This window comes from Sturnira hondurensis, unplaced genomic scaffold, assembly GCF_014824575.4.
Source record: "Sturnira hondurensis isolate 20B ecotype Veracruz unplaced genomic scaffold, ASM1482457v3 Scaffold0023649, whole genome shotgun sequence".
Lineage (NCBI taxonomy): Eukaryota > Metazoa > Chordata > Mammalia > Chiroptera > Phyllostomidae > Sturnira > Sturnira hondurensis.
The window spans coordinates 465-17759 of NW_028096280.1; the positions used below are offsets into that span (position 1 = coordinate 465).

The following is a 17295-nucleotide window of genomic DNA, read 5'->3' on the forward strand; positions in this document are numbered from 1 at the left end:
CCCAATCTTAGCTGAGCATCTGTTCGTCCTGGGTAGGGTCGGCAGGCAGTTTCCCAGGCAGGCAGTTTCCCGCAATGCAGTTTCCCGCCTGGTGATTTTCCATTCCTCCTAGGCCTGCTTAGGTCTGTCAATTCCTGACCTATACTTTTGGGACTGGGCCTCAGTCATTCTCTGGGAAGTAGATGGGAGGGATAGTGCTATCTCTCCTTTGCTTCTTGAGACCAAAGGGGGGCGTTGGGGAACATCAGTAGTCCATCTGGTGCCCAGAGAGAGCTTCCTAAAAGGACAACAGGAGAGAGACCACAGCACAAGCCTATCTGTCCAGTAAGCCCAGTGACTGTCCATGCCATGCTGACCTGTGGGAGGGGCTTGGGTTTGCTGCATCCTGACCTTCCATTACCAACCACAGCATCTGAGGCATTTGGGGGCCCTTATTAGAAGGCATCACCTGAGCAAAAAGCTGCAAAGCCATAGAGAAATAGGCTAGGGCACAGAGGACAATGCCTGTGGTCCCACCCGAGAGCTACCACTCAGCGTCATGTTTCTTCTCTGCTCCCCAGAAAGCAGTGTCCCCACACCACCATGGCCTCAAGGATTTTGAAACACCTTCCTCAGGAGACGAAGGCTGAGAGGATGATGCTGACATCCTGCGAGGCCGGAAGGTGGAGTGTGCTGTCCCCTTAAATGCAGGACACTGGGCCTTGAATGCACTGCACACACTGCACACTCACGTCTGGACCAGAACCAGGCTGACAAGTGCTATACGGAGGCTTCCCAGAAACACCATTCTTGTCCAACAAAGGGAGTTGGTGAAACTTCAACCCAGGGGTGTGGGACCCAGTGTAACTGTGGAAACTGAAGGACGGTGCCAAAGACATGTGGATGGGAAAGAGCGTGCTGAGGAAGTCAGATGGGGCTCCGTACCATTTGTAAAGGAAACTGCAAGTGTGTCCATGTGTGTGATGAACAGAGAGCTCTAACTTGCTGTGTTAATTGGTGTGCCTTCTGGATTATGGAATCATGGGTGGTTTTATTTTCTTTGTATTTCCCAAACTCACTTTTTCAAGACAGTAACTGCATATCATCAGGAAAACAACAACAACAACAACAACCAGTTCCCATCAAGTGTGAGAGTCTGCAAAAGATCTTAAAGCGCAACTTTCAAAATGTTACAGTTTTCTCCAGGTGATGAGATTAACGATCTCTTACTGTAAAAAAAAATATTTTTTAAGAAAGCTTTCTTTAGTAACTTTTAAGAAGTCTGATACTTGACAGCATCTATGGATAACATACCTCCCCAAGGTCAGCTCTCAGAGGCTGGGTCAGGAACTTTCCAGGACAGTTAGGACCGAGGCCAGACCAGGGGCCAGACCAGCAACAGACAGGGAAGGGTCTGGGTATCAAGACAAATCTGCCACATTTCAGAAAGGCTTACCTGGCCCCAGCTTGGAAGGCAGTGAGCTGGTCTGTGGTCGTGGCTGACCATTCTGGTGAGTAACCCCCTCAACAGCCCAGCTGTGGTCCCCAAGCCAGCCCACAGCCCCCTTACCCTGGGTGGCAGACAATCAGAACATTAACCAGGTGGGACTGGCCACAGCTGCAGTGACCACTGTAGTCAGAGTCAAATGTGTGATGGAAGCAATTGGCCATTGTGTCCCATTGCCTCAGTCACTGATGTTTCTTTTGACCAAGGACTATTGACCTGCCCTATCTGCGTCACTCACAGTGTCATGTGGAGTTGGGAAGCCAGCAGGAGCAGCTAGCATGGCCTTGAGGCATATCAGGTGTCATGGGGACATGAAGTAATCTCAGCTGCCTGTCAAGGACCAAAGACTCAGAATCCAGCATATGTCAAGCTACACTCACACCTTGGAGCCTCCACTTCAAAATAAGGATGGTGGCTGCCAGCCACTGGCAGGTAGGAGGGAGGGCTGTGTAAACACCCAGCTCCCTGCACAAGGTGGTCTGAGACCATGTGAACTATGTGAGCAGGCTGAAACAAAAGGGCTTGTTTATGACTTAGCTTTGAGAGTTGCACACCATTTTCACAACACAGATCAGCTCAGTTGTGTGAAAGAGGGGCTGTACAAGGTCCGGGGTGATAGCATATGGATTTGGGGGGACACCTTGGAGGCTGGCAGCTACATCAGGAATGTGGTTTGCTGCTGAAAGGGAGGGAGAGGAAACAGACCTGTCTACTCACCTTTTTTAAAAAAATATTTTATTTATTTTTAGAGGGGGAAAAAGGAAGGAGAAAGAGTGGGAGAAAAACATCAATGTGTGATTTCCTCTCATGTGTTCCCTACTGGGGACCTGGCGTGCAACCCAGGCATGTGCCCTGACTGGGAATTGAACCAGTGAACCTTTGCTTCACAGGCCCATGCTCAATCCACTGAACTACACCAGCCAGGGCTGTCTACTCATCTTGAATCACAAAGCCTTCTGGGAAAGCTCCAGGGTCTGTCCTGGTGGGGGGGGTGGTGTTGGTGGTGACCATCACCTGGCAGTCTGTGGGTTCCCCTTCCCACTGTATTTCAGTGTCAGCCATGATGCCAGCATTACACCAGGATTCTGCTCCTCTCCCATGGTCCATGTTGAAAGCCACAGAATATTGGGTGTATAGTGTTCTCTCTGGGCTGTGGTGGTGGTGGGAGGACCATGGGAAAGAAACAAAACCCAAGTGCACCATCCTTTAAAAAAGCATAAAAGACAATAATAGTGGATTTTTATTGTTGGGAACTGCTCTGCCTGGTTTCAGAAATTGTAACCATTTAAGGCTGCGTGTGCGACCTCCGGGATGCGAGCCACTGAGGAGACAAGGGTTGTCTCTGGCAGCAGATGCTGCCCCTGCTTCATCCCCCTGTCCCCAGTGCATGGTCAAGGATCTATGATGGGTAAGACTCTTCACAGCGAGGAGCAACCTAAGCCAGAGTCAATCACCTGGGAGGCCATCACGGAGGCACTCAGCGGGGGGTGGGGGGAGCTGCAACAAAGAGGCAGTGATAGACCTTCACCCCGAGCCCCCCACCCCAGCTATTCTGACATAGCCCAGTCCCCATGTCCTCTGGGAGATAGTGCTTCCTGGCTCTAATCCACTTAAGGCTGAAAACCTGTGACGGAGAAGACAGTGCAACCTTTTACCAGCCACGCAGGATCCGGTGTAATCTGGCAAGAGAAAGAATTCTTAACAATCCTGTGAAACCTGCTTAGCTAAGAATGCTTTTAGTTAAATGTTTCTATTTTCCCACAGTTTTATAGCCTTTTACTTGATACACCCAATTTAGGAGAAGCCCTAATGGTTCTTTTTATACTATCTACTGTTTACTGCCTATCCGTGATTAGTAAGTTGTGCCTGAATTCCTGTGTAAAAAAATAAAATAAAATAAAAGCCTGTCTAGGCAAAGGGTAGGCAGCACTCTCCCCTAGAGTGTCCTGCCCCTTTTCTCCAGAGGATTCGGTAGTCCGTGTGAATTTGTCTTGATCATCCCTAACTCCGTGGGCACTGCTGGTCAGTGCACATGTCGATTTATTATTGAAATCCATGTAGGTTATATACTCTTCTTCACAAGCCTGGCACTGGAAGGACAGAAAGGTCATTTTAGGTCACGGGGGTGGGTGTCCCCCTTGGGTGAACCCAGTCCAGCAGGAACAAGGTGGGTCATGCTTAGGTCTCCCTCATGCAGGACAAGGTATGATGGGGTCCTCAATAAATGTTTGACATCTCTGTGTATTGAACTCAGCTCCGGTTCTAAGAAAAGTGTGGCCTCTGGGAGCTGTTGGCACCCTTCCTTACGCTTATACAGATGCAGATGTTTACCCTGTTCTCACCCCAAGTCTTGCTGGACTCGCACCCATTGGGTCCATGGGAATTTCATGCTCTTGGGCCATTGTGGACACTATCTGTGAATGGGTGGCCAGGAAGGACCAATACTGTGCATATCCATTATCCCATCAGAGTTCACTTCACAAACAAAAGTTTAAAGATCAAATAAGCACTAATTTCAAGATGGTGTCAGTGATGTATGAAGCCCTGTGCGGCCCAGGTACAAGGAAAGTGCATTACAGAAGTTTGTGTGTTGCGGGCTTCATGAATGCCACATACAGATTGGGTGCATCTGTCACAGGAGAAACTCGGTTCTCCTTGTCAATGCAGTAAGAAATTGCAGATCAGCAAGTGTATTAGCACGCAAGCAGGGTTTATTAGTGATACGTTCTCATGGGAGAGGACAGGTCTTGCTGAGGCGGGAGTGAAAGAGCTTGGATGGCAAGGGCACCAGGTCCTTTGTCCTGACTCATAGTTGGTGGGATGGAGGTGAAGTTACATATTGACAGGTAAAAGTGGTGCCAGCTTCCATGGGGGACATGACTACCCAAATGTAGGTGTGGGTGTCATAGCCTAAATCCTTATCTTGCTTCAGATCCCTTTTGGTCATCTTGTAATATAGACACATTACAGAATTAAAGTTGAGGCAATTACCCAGTTACCTATGGGCTTTTTCTGTCAGCACTAGGGACCCTCTCATAAATCAGATAGTGACCAGAGGCAATTAGCCAAATTTGATTTACAGGTCCTTTCCTTGAGTGCTGTGGACCCTCTCCTATCTTCTAGGCCTTGGGATGAAGTTTCAAATCCTTTCTTTCCCAGATAGTGGGAATGATACCTAGAATGTCAATGTGTTAGCATGGTGTTTCTTCTGATGCTGGATAATATGGCAATAGAATTGGACCAGGCTGAGGTCTGCTGAGTACTAACTCCTCCTTGTTCTTCCCGCCTTGGCTCACCATCTATCCTAACACACCAGTGGGGGCACATGCTGTTCCCAGTGTCAGTTCTCAGCAAGGGGTAGCCAAGGGTCTTGTTTCACATGTCACTCTCAGTACCACCTACCTGTGTTGAAGAGGCTCTGAAGGTGCACAGGGTCAGTGGGAGGGTGGTGACTTGGAGGGAAGTGAATCTCCCACCTCAGGCCTTCTTGGGGAATCTGAGTCTCTGTGGTGAAAGCAGTGGGGTCTGCTCAAATTCTGAATTTGGATACAGACTCCTACCCTGTCCTTACCTTCCTTTGTCCAGCACTAAAGACCCAGAAGACATGGGCACTGAAGGCTGTTCAGCAGGACTTGTGATCTCAGCGATCCTCTTGCCAGATTCTTTCTGTGCTGACTCCAGTTTGAATGTTAAACTGAAAGGCTGGAGTTCCCATTTCCGTTGTACAGACTAGTAAGCAGGCAGAGAGAAGTTGAGAATCATGCCTTACATCACACAGCTGGAGAAGACAGAGCTGAGACTCACACTAAGGACTGATGTGGAAACTGTGTGCTGTTCACCAGAAAATGCTGACCCTGAAGGGGCAGCAAGGACAGTGAGGAAGACGAGGTGTACATACTGAGCCCGGCTCACATACATTTCTCCCTGCCATTCACCTCTGAGGCTCCAGAGGTTGTAGGAAACTAGAAGAGCCAAGAGAAGCCAAGGGAGGAGTGTAGGAAGCCTATTAGGAGAAAAGGCCCCACTTCCCAGGATTCCGGGGAATTCCCTTCTCTGATGCATCTGTCTCAAGTCCCTCTTTTTGGGCAGAAACCAAAGCAGATTGACTAAAGGCTTATGCATTTGCAGGCCTTGAATTTCTGTGGCTGTGTGAGTTCTTTGTGGCTCTTATGGAACTCTCTGCTTTCAGTGATGGGGGGAATGAGAGACATGGGCTACATATTTGTATGAAGACAAAACATTTTAGAAAAGAACGTCAAAAAGCCATGAAGTAGATTGGTGCTGACATCCCCATATCACTCATGGAACTGTTTGTCCATCTCATCTCTTGTCATAAACCTGGAGGATTTATTTAACCAGTCACTTGTATAGTAATTGCAATCTTGGGGAGAGTAAGAGGCCATAGACTTCCTATGGCTATTGAGATGCAAATTAACACTCAGGACTCACTCAGTCCACCTGCATAGAGCTTCACCCCTGAGTGTGTCCTCTGGTGTCTGATGAGATGTGCCTTTTGTGTAAAGCCTTGCTTGCACTCCCTGCAAATATAGGGCCTCTCCCCTGAGTGTGTCCTCTGGTGTCTGATGAGAGTTGACTGCTGTGTAAAACCTTTCCCGCACTCCGTGCAAACATAGGGCTTCTCAGCTGAGTGTGTCCTGTGGTGTCCGATGAGAGCTGACTTGCATGTAAAGCCTTTCCCGCACTCCTTGCAAACATAGGGCCTCTCCCCTGAGTGTGTCCTCTGGTGTCTGATGAGATCTGACGTGCATATAAAGCCTCTCCCGCACTCCCTGCAAACATATGGCTTCTCCCCTGAGTGTGTCCTGTGGTGTGTGATGAGATATGACTTGCATGTAAAGCCTCTCCCGCATTCCCTGCAAACATAGGGCTTCTCTCCAGAGTGTATCCTGTGGTGTCTGATGAGATCTGACTTGCATGTAAAGCCTCTCCTGCACTCCCTGCAAACATAGGGCTTCTCCCCTGAGTGTGTCCTCTGGTGTGTGATGAGATATGACTTCTGGGTAAAGCCTCGCCCGCACTCCTTGCAAACATAGGGCTTCTCCCCAGAGTGTGTCCTCTGGTGTGTGATGAGAACTGACTTCTGTGTAAAGCCTCCTCCACACTCTCTGCAAACATAGGGCTTCTCCCCTGAGTGTGTCCTGTGGTGTCTGATGAGAGCTGACTGCTGTTTAAAACCTTTCCCGCACTCTCTGCAAACATAGGGCTTCTCCCCCGTGTGTGTCCTGTGGTGTCCGATGAGAGCTGACTTGCATGTAAAGCCTCTCTCGCACTCCCTGCAAACATAGGGCTTCTCCCCTGAGTGTGTCCTGTGGTGTCTGATGAGATGTGACTTCCGTGTAAAGCCTCGCCCGCACTCCCTGCAAACATAGGGCTTCTCCCCCGAGTGTGTCCTCTGATGTTTGATGAGATGTGACTTGCTTGTAAAGCCTCTCCCGCACTCCCTGCAAACATAGGGTTTCTCCCCTGAGTGTGTCCTCTGGTGTGTGATGAGATATGACTTGCATGTAAAGCCTCTCCCGCACTCCTTGCAAACATAGGGCTTCTCCCCAGAGTGTGTCCTGTGGTGTCCGATGAGAGCTGACTTGCATGTAAAGCCTCTCCCGCACTCCTTGCAAACATAGGGCTTCTCCCCAGAGTGTGTCCTCTGGTGTGTGATGAGATATGACTTGCATGTAAAGCCTTTCTTGCACTCCCTGCAAACATAGGGTTTCTCCCCTGAGTGTGTCCTCTGGTGTCTGATGAGACCTGACTTCCGTGTAAAGCCTCTCTTGCACTCCCTGCAAACATAGGGCTTCTCCCCTGAGTGTGTTGTCTGGTGTCTGATGAGACCTGACTTCCATGTAAAGCCTCTCCCGCACTCCTTGCAAACATAGGGCTTCTCCCCAGAGTGTGTTCTCTGGCCTCTGATTAGATGTGACCCATCATTTAAGCCTTGCGAACACCCTCCATGCTCGACTGTTGTTATTCTTGACATTCCTACTTTCACAAAGAACTTGCCTGCACCCTCTGGACTCTCTTTCTGGCCTCTGCGGGGCTCTTCCTCCATCATTTGCTCATGTTCGTTAGAGCTTGTCATTTGTTCTTTGGAAGGTTGGAAAGATCTTGAGATTCTCTTTTGACTGGTCCTTTTAAGCAAAGGTTTGGACCTCTCTTTAGCCTCTTGACCTTCAATTTTATCATTCCAGTTGTGTGTATTAGTATGTTGTTGATGCCAATTCTGATCCTCTGGACAGGGTTCCTCTGCTTGGAGGTGTTTTCTTGCAGATGTTCCCTGGAGAATTTGAGAGGGATGATTGAGTTTCACATGTTGGCTGAGGTATTTCTGAGTGGAGAAGGCCAGAGAGCAGGAGGGACATGGGTGAACCTCTGGCTTTGGTTCCCCTGAAAGAGAAAGGTTTGGTCAGGGAGATGTTGATGAAAACGCTTGGGCCGTATGACACGTCTCCTGGTAAGACCTGCCCCATGAATCCTTCTTTCTGTGGTGACAACGCAAGCTCTTTACCCCTCAAAGTGTCCACTTGCAGTTTATTTTCCTTTTTATTTTTTGCAGTGCCTCTTCAGAAATCTAGAAAGCCCACACCAAGGGTCTTTTCTAATATTGCCCAGACTAGGGGCTTTCAAGGATCACGAGAGGCCATTTCACTCCCTGTGTGGATGGAACTGCAGTGACCTTTTCCATGTATCAGTATCTTCTAAGTCATGTTAAAAAGGAAAACCACAGGCCCCAACTAGGAATTGCTTCTCTCTGGTTTCCAAAACAGTCAAATAAAATGTCCTTCCTGCCCTTGCTGGTGTGGCTCAGTGGTCAAGTGGCAGAAGCAAAGAGTTGCAGGTTCAATTCTCAGTCAGGGTGCATGCCTGGGTTGTGGGCAGGTCTCCAGTAGGGGGCGTGTGAGAGGCAACCAGGCATTCATGTTTCCCTCTTTCCCTCTAAAAATAAATAAAATCTTTTAAAAGTCCTTCCTCAAGCCTCACACCAGATATTCATGCTTCATTTCATTCAGCGCTAGCCCATTTCAAATACACTGAGAACTCCTCTGTTTCAAAATACTTCTCCAACCACCCGTCTTACACGCCTGACTCCTGTTCCTCTCTGGCCGATCTACCATACTCTCTCACTTGGAGATGAAGTAATCTCTGAGGGGATTCCCCACTGCAGTTTATTTATTTATTTTCTTAAAGATTTTATTTATCTTTATAGGGGAAGGAGAGAGGGAAAGAAACATCAATGTATGGTTGCCTTTTGTGCGTCCCCTGCTGGGAACTGGCCTGCAGGGAACAGCCTGCAACCCAGGCATGTGCCCTGACTGGGAATCGAACCGCGATCCTCTGGTTCGCAGGCTTGTGCTCAATCCACTGAGCTACACCAGCCAGGGCCCCACTGGAGTTTATTTTCTAAAAATTAACGAAGTATAATCAGAACAGAGAACACACCACTCAACAGCTGACAACTACACACTTGCACTCAGGAAAGTCCCCAGTGTCTCAAGTAGGATCATCGTCACTGCATTTCCAGGTTGCTAGGCATCTATCTGAACTCCGTTCTTATCCTCTATGCTGAGACAAGATCTGCGTGACCCTCAAACAATTCAACGCCGCACCTCTTTTCTTCCCTGCACTAGCTGCTCCCTTGGCCTGGGATCCTTTGCCTGCAGTATTTTTGTAAATGTTGTATCTGTAGAGACCCGTTCCCGGACCACCTGCCACACTGCACCTTCCCTCACACTGATCCCTTAGGCACTTGTCCTGGATTAGTTTTCCCCAAAGCACTAACTGCTCTGTAGTGTTGTGCACATGCAAGCACATGTATCTGGGTTTCCGTCTTTCACCAGTCAGCTCCTCAAGAGCAGTGATTGTGATCCTCATGTTTATCTGTGTTTCCATGTCCCAGGATGCTGTGCGCCAGAGTAAGACCTCACATGATAATTCACTGATATGATGAATGAATGCAGCACCGTGCCTGAATGGTGTGGCTTGGTGGGTTGGGTGTTGTCTGAAAACTTATCATTACAAGTTCAATACCCAGTCAGGCACATGCCAGGGTTGTGGGCCAGTTGGGGGCATGCCATAGACAACTGATTAATATTTCCCTTGCACATTGATTTTTCTTTCTCCTTCCTTTCCACTCTCTGTAAAAATAAATAAAAATTTGTTTTAAAAGACTTATGTATTTATTTATTTTTAGAAAAGGGGGAAGGGAGGGAGGGAGAGGCAGAGAAACATCAATGTGTGGTTGCCTCTCACATGCCCTGTAATGGGGACCTGGCCCGAAACCCAGACATATGCCCCAGTGGGGAATCAAACTGGAAACCCTTTGGTTCACAGGCCAGTGCTCAAGTCTCTGAGCCATACCTGCCAGGGCAAAAATCTTTAAAAAATAATGAATGCCTATAAAGAAAAATGTTCTATTTACAAGTATGGAGAAAAATTAAGAAGAAACAGCAATAAAAGTTTCAGAAAAACTGCCTTGGTGAAAGGACTGGTTAGTACATTGAAAACTTTTTTGCCTTTCAATCTTTCAGGCCAATATGTGGTTATGTATTTTGTTCATGAAATATTTTAAAAATAAAAAATATAAAAATTTTGCCTAAGAGTCAAAGGCATATGAATGAATTATGAATTTCTGAAGCATGTGATTTGAAAGTATACTGACTTTAGAGTGGATTTTACTCTAGTTAAGAGTTGAATCATGAATATTTCTAAGGAGAATTCTCTTTCTTTCTGTTTTGAAGAACAGTGGTGCCCACCTCTCCCAGCTGCGAACTGTCTTTTCCACTTGCTGCCCCACTTGCTGCCCAGCTCCTGGCCATACTCGTCCGCGTACCAGACCAGCAGCTCACAGCCCGGTCTGACAACCCGGCAGGTTCGGTAGAAAATCTGCCCATGGTATTGAAAGGCCACCAGGTTCTGCTCTTCATCATCCCGGGCACAGTTCACATACCTGGGATTGAGGCAGATGAAGGGAAAGAAAACCACAGTGATGAGTTCCCACTACCTGTTACATACATGTCCAGCTCCTTCCTCACTGATTCTTAAAGCCCTCAGGCTCTGGTGTTGCCCACTGCCCCTAATGCTCCTGGGGAAACTTCTGTTAAGTGTCTGAGTGTCTGTCAGTGTGTCATGTGAATTCCTACCTCCAAGTCCTGCTTGCAGTGTTCATCCTGCCTATTACTATTTTCTCAAACCCAGTTCTAGACTTAACCTCCACCCTGACTGGCCATAATATCCAGTGATCTCTGGTTTCTCCAAACTCTAAATCAAGTTGTCTCACACCACAGAACCTGGTGCTTGATCTAGGGCTCTGCTTCTGAATTAGCTCACTAGTTATCCAGTACTCAGCCCACGTCTGTTTTCTCTTGAGAGGCCTTTCTCCAACCCCACTACACTTTATGTAGGATACCATTCACTTGCCTGCCCAAGGTTATTATAGAAAATTGAATGTCTTTTTGTCTTGTTAGAATAAAACAGAACAATAGTAGTTGATTCACATTCTGTTAACCCTGATAAAAGACAGCCCCTCTCAGGAAAGGGCCCATGACCATTCCTCTTTAGGCCTCAGAGCCCAGCTCTAGTTAGAAGTGAGGCTGGGATGGTTTGCTACCCTCACAGGTTTAGGCAATCCTGTTGAAAATTATAGTTTCTAAAAGCAGTTGGTTTAATGTCTGTCTGCGAGAGGTCCTCCATAAGGACATGGGTTGTGTGATCTGAAGTAATGTAGTCCTTCACTGTAACTAGAACACGGTAAGTGCTTAATATTCATTTGATAAATTAAAGGAATCCAGTGTCCTTGGTGAATTTAGGCTCTTCAAGGTCCTTTTCAGCACCCAGATGGTGTCTAGCAGAGAGTTTTATATTTTGAGGACACATGCTATACTTTTTTCCTAAAAGTCCCCTGAAATGAAAGAACACTGTATGGAGAAAAAGAAGGAAAAAAGGATTAAGGGAGACCACTGAGGGAGGCATGATGAGAGGGACAGATATATGGGCTTGTGGGGGATGAGAGTCCCCTCTGTCACCCAGAGACCTGTTGACCTCACCTCATCCAGTTGGCCCAGGATCTGTCCTTTCCATCCACATACTCATAGCAGTTTCTCCCTTTGGTGATCTGGGTTTCAGAAAAGATGTTAAAGACCTTTTATTTTTTTGGTGGGAAGGTAATAGTCAGAATTATTTTACTCCATAGTCATCAAAGCTCATTCAGCCTATATGGGGATTCAACTGCCAGCTGTGACCACATATTTTTTTACGCATCATCTACACATCTGAGTCTACCTGTCCAATCACAGTAGGAGCCCCACAAGGGAGAAGCCACTCCTTTGTGTCTGCACCACTTTGCTCCCCCTTACCTTCTGATCCTTAAACAGGAGCTCTGTGTTCATGTGAAGTCCAGTCAGTACACAGAGCTAACCACATCATCCCCTCCATGTCTAGCACATAAGAGGTGAGGTCCTTCCAGGCCTCAGAAGGAATGTGGGAAGCCAGAGGACAGGGGAAGAGGTAAATAGTTCTCACCAGCCAGGAGTATCTGCTCTTGGCTGCCTCTTCATCTTCTGTGATGTGTCCTTCATAAGGGCCAAAGTGCAGACCCACAGGCAAATCAGCTGCTTCATTCCACACTCCAAGCCCAGCCTCAGGGATGCCAGATGGCCCGATTCTCAACCCAGGGGGCAGGGTGAGGGCTGAGTGGTGGGGATGCCCCCTCTCCACTGCACTGTCCTTTACAAAAGTAGGGGGCCCATGTACAGCACAGCTTTCGATGAAGAATTTCTGACACTTCTCACAATCTGGAGGCAAGAACAACAGGGTTAGGAAAGGTATAGTGCATGTTCGTGGACACAAAGAGCTTCAGAGGGAGTCCGGCACTCACATCATTGAAACTCAATCCTGCACTCCAGGTTACTAGAGGAAGGGAACGATTTGGGGACCAAAGGACTAGATGAAACTATTGTATCATAATATACTTCTTAGTGTGGGTCACTTACAAAGGTAGTCATCATCCTGGGGTTCGTTGATCTCTTGGTACCCACAAACCTCTCTTTCTTGTAGGTTGTACATCTTCACATCCATCTCCTTTCTCCTGAGTTCTGAGTTGGAGAAGAGCAGGTGAGCGAGGTTGGTGGGGTCTAGAGCATTAGTTCCCATTTTGTCAGATAACACACAATCTCCTCCCATCAAATGATCACCTGTTCTTTTGCACACTCTGGTATTTTACTGTTAACTATTGGTTCAGAAGATGAAGACTCCACACTAACTAATGACTGATTCAATTTTAGTTTCTAGATCTTCCCATTATGAGGTTTAATTTGCCAACCTGTAATCATAAAATATTTATGGAGTGCACATTATGAGCTAGGCACTGAGTAAAGGCCTAGGCACACAACACCAGTAAAGTGTGGTTGCTATTATCAGAGATGGATGTATTGGACAAGTTGCATGTGTCACCTATTTTAAATTCAATTTCATGTTTCAAACAACATATGAGCGAAATATCCTTACTTCACTTTACACATTAGCATTTGGGAGCTCAGAGAATTTATAGGATTTGCCCAAAGGACCAGTGGTATCTTTACACTCAGCTTAGCCCAGCCTAAATCCAGGCCCATCCATAGTCCACCTCGAATACCTAGGTATATTTATCAGCCCTTGTATATGACTTAGAACTAAAGTTTCCAAATTATTTTTTCTTACCTGATTTTTGTCTAGTGTGCTTTCCAAAGGCACATGCTTCTCCAGGAGGGGGCACTGGTTTCTGGCCATGCTCTGAGTCACTTGCAGTCATTAAATTTGCTATTCCTGATAATTCCTTCAAACTGTCTTCATTGCTTAATGGCACTGTGGATGTGGCCTTCAATATAAGAGTCACACATTAAAAGATAACATGTATTTACTTTTTTGAGGCTTATGATACATTTTACATGCATGTCTTTGATACTTCAACCCTTGGAAACACATAGGGAGTATGAATACTAGAGGGGAGAGAGCCGATGTGGATAATGAACCCAAGATTAGAACTCGTGCCTTATGGCTCTCTTCTTTAACTGTCTCTATAACATTGAGTGAAGGATATTAGGAAAAGAATAAAGAAATAGTTGGCAGAAACATATCTAGACAATAAATAAAATGATGATAAAATTTGCAATACCTTAGAAAGGATATTTGTACTTAGATCAGCTGGTTCCCACCAATTTTGTTTGAATAAGGCTGTATCAGTAGCTAGTTGTCTTCAGTTTCATGACCTCTAACATGCTAATTTTCAATGTCACGGTGAAAGTGCAATTAAATAATGCTCACCAAAATGTTCTGTGAATTGTGTAATACAGTATGAATGTGAGATTACAATCCTGCTATCAATTTACTCCTCAGCTCTCTCCATATTTCACATCTCAGAGAAATTGCCTTCAGCGTTCATTGATCATCTTCTAGTTTAATTTGTAATTGTGAAATCACTCAGCAAACATTTGGGGGCCCTCGGGGGCCCTGATCTGGGCCTGTAACCTCTGAGAAGTCTCAGACATGGACCAGCCTCTCAAAGAGCTCACAAGGCGAAGGGGGGCGGGTTGAACAAATGACTCTAAATAGGATGAGAGTGGCCTCATTGGAACTCAGAGAAAGAAGCTGTTCCTTCACCCTATAAGAAAGGGCATTTGAAATCAGTTCCGGATGGATGAGTTTCTATAGAAGAGTGTGTAACCTATGTGATGTCCTTAAGTCATTTTATTATTTGTTGTTTCTCAATCATCGAACCTGAAGCTCCTCAGGAGTGGGAGATGCTTTTTTTGATTAGAGTGGGAAGCTGTGATCCTGGACATTTTACATTCTTCTTCACCTGGGACCACCCACTGCACCAACTGCCCACACATCGTACACTTTCCTCATTCAGAGGGTCTTAGTGCATTTCTCACTTCAGCATAGCAGAGAAGAACTTTGGTTGAAACAGTCAGTCAGATGATTCATGTAAGGACATATGGATAAGACAATGTAAAATTTAGAAGCTGTGAAAGTTTATTTTTCTAATTTTTAAAGAAGATTTTGTTCATTTTCTTGAGAGAGGGGAAGGGAGGGAAAAAGACAGAGAGAGAGAAACAGTGACCCCAACCTGGAAACTGGCCCACAACCCAGGCATGCGCCCTGACCAGGAGCCAAACCGGGGATCTTTCACTTTGCAGCATGACAACCTACTGGTCATGGTGGTGAGGGCAAAACTCTGAAAGTTTTAATGAGTTTGTAAGTGTTTTAGAGAAGCAAATATGGGTTACATTGCACTACCACTGATTCTGTGATCTTAGACATTTCTATATCTCTGAAAGAGTCAAACATTTCTATATCTCTGAAAGATCACTTTCCTCATTGTAAATGGAGTTATATAGTACATACCTCATCGGGTTGTTGCAATGTTTGAGTGAGTTTATTCACATAGAATTCTTAAAGTCTGAAACATTGTGAGAATGAAGCAAATGGTAGTTACTATTGTTGCTGTAGTTGTTAACTATTAAGATGATGGTGAGCCCTGGCTGGTGTGACTCAGTGGATTGAGCGCTGGCCTGCAGAGTGAAAGGTCAGCAGTTCCATTCTTGGTCAGGGCACATGCCTGCATTGGGGACCAGGTCTCCCACTTGAGGGTGTGTGAGAGGCAACCTATACAGGTGTGTCTCACACATGCTTCTCTCCCTTACTTTCTCCCTCTCCCCTCTCTCCAAAAAAATCAATAAATACAATCTTTAAAAAAAGATGGTAATATCGGACAATGTGTTGAAGAGACGAGGAAAGGAAAGCAGCAGTTCCTAGGATACTTTCTGCATTTTCCCATTCTTACCTGCATTTCTATCCAGGAGGAAAATTTTCTTGTCAACAGGATTTGGGAAATACTGACCTTCTGGTGTTTATTCTGTTCCCTTCTGAAGGGCACCCAAGGATGCTTCACTGAAAGATGATGAGAAATTAGTGTTTTGGTTGGTAACTGTTCCTAAAATCTGGAGATTCTTTTTAGGGACACAGAACTGTAAATGAGAGTAGTGCAAGAACAATCCATGGATGGTTGGAAAATGTTTTCCGAGGTATCTTTAAGGCCCATGCTTCTAACTGGGGCCATCCACTAATTTCATTAGAATGATAAAAAATAGACAAAGTTTCTTCTACACCTCCTCCTATGTTCATAGAACATCTATTACATTTATTAAAAAATAAATTGAGCCCTGGCTGGTGTAGGTCAGTGGATTGAGCGTGGGTCTGTAAACCACACGATCGCGGTTCGATTCCCAGTCAGGGCACATGCCTGGGTTGCAGGCCAGTTCCCAGCAGGGCACTCACAAGAGGCAACCATACACTGATACTCCCCTCCTTCTCTCCTTCCCTTCCCCACTAAAGATAAATAAATAAAATCTTAAATAAATAAATAAATAGGCCTCTCCTGAAAAAAATGTAATAAAAGTAACTGCACAGAGACTCCATGTCTTCAACATAACCCTTTCTCTGCTCTGTTGTCTTCGTTCAAACTGGCCTTGTCCAGGCTAAAGGTGTTGAGGGCAAGGGGGAACTAGCCAGAGCGTAGCTATAAGGAAGTAAAAGTTGTTTTGCTAACTAATGCAAAGAGGCTCCGGGACACACCCGAAGAACAGGGTGTGCCAGAGCAACGGTCAGTCAGGCAGATAGCCATCTGGACAGTTACTAGGGAAGGAAATTTTACCCCTGTGCACGAGCTCAACTAACCAATCAAGTAAGAGAGCACCGGCCAGTGCACAAGGTAAACTCACCAATAATGTGAAGCCCCATTGTACCCCTGAGCCAATCGCTAACCGCCACATTTGCTTCTGTATCCAGCTTGCTTGCGCCTCCATAAAACCCTAAGCCTGTAAGCCTTTGGCGCGACTCCTGTTTGCAGCCCTCCCGGGCACTGTGTCCTTGGACACTTTGAGAGTTCGCCCCTGCGCAGGTTAAACTTGGCCAATAAAGTAACACCTTTGAAACCCTGAAAGTCTCCGACATTTGTTCTTGCGGTTTGGAATGCAACAAGGGCACTATGAATCCCTCGTCTCCTTTCTCTGGTATCCTCCCCCCTGTGCACATACTGGCCACCCACTCCCTTCCTTATCATTAGACTCTGGTTGGCATCCACAGTCTGCTGATCACAGAAACAGAATTCCAGTCAAGTTAAAGATCACATCTTGATCACATCAGCTGTGTTTCGACCCAAGTCCCATGAAAGTGGACTGACCCCACCAATCAAACACTCATGATACAGGTCAGAACAGCACCATAGCCGATATCAGGAAGTGATACAGTGATCACCCACTTCTGACCCTGGCCCTCTCTGCAGCTCCATCATCACCATGTTAATACTGTTCCCCGTCTGTCTCCATGCAGGCCATGTGGCAGCCAGTTATGGGGACACTCCTCACTGTCCAACCTGCCTCTCTCTCTTGCAATGACAACTCTTCTGAATTTCTTATTCACTTGTATATTCTTGTACATTTACTGGTTCTTAATGTGTCTATAAATATATAAGGTGATTTTGCACACTTGAAGTTTACAGGAATAGCCCCTCACTGTACGACACACTGTTCTGCATCCTGTGTGTTCGCTGGACAAGCAAACCCTGTCCCCTGGATATGTCCCGAGATGCAGCCTGACCAACACCAGGTCCGTGTCGGGAGGGCAGCTCTGCCTCCTCCTGCCCCTCACCTCCCTGCCTTGGAGCCCATTCTTCATCAGCGTCCTCAGGGTCCTCCTCCTGGAGCTTGGTGGCCTGCCTGGGGTGGTGACACAGGAAAGCTGGTCGCAGGGCCCTGAGA

The 17295-nt window shown here is 46.5% G+C and overlaps 1 protein-coding gene across 1 annotated transcript; it reads right to left on the reverse strand.

The window, feature by feature from the left end:
• Positions 1-4175: 4175 nt before the first annotated feature.
• Positions 4176-17289, reverse strand: LOC118981125 (histone-lysine N-methyltransferase PRDM9-like). Its single transcript, XM_037037853.1, has 9 exons — positions 17186-17289; positions 15321-15427; positions 13196-13352; positions 12490-12591; positions 12020-12291; positions 11545-11612; positions 10255-10448; positions 7505-7888; positions 4176-5448 (listed from the first exon to the last, which is right to left on the reverse strand). Exons 2-9 carry the CDS (start codon positions 15324-15326, stop codon positions 5252-5254), a joined length of 1380 nt encoding a protein of 459 aa, XP_036893748.1. The 5' UTR covers positions 15327-15427; positions 17186-17289; the 3' UTR covers positions 4176-5251.
• Between the last annotated feature and the right edge of the window lie 6 nt (positions 17290-17295).

Coding starts and splice junctions, on each gene's coding strand:
- LOC118981125 (XM_037037853.1), bottom strand. Junction 11,613..12,019: donor AGAGCAGATACTCCTGGCTG/GTGAGAACTATT, acceptor TCTGAAACCCAG/ATCACCAAAGGGAGAAACTG. Junction 7,889..10,254: donor ACAGTTCGCAGCTGGGAGAG/GTGGGCACCACT, acceptor TTTCTCTTTCAG/GGGAACCAAAGCCAGAGGTT.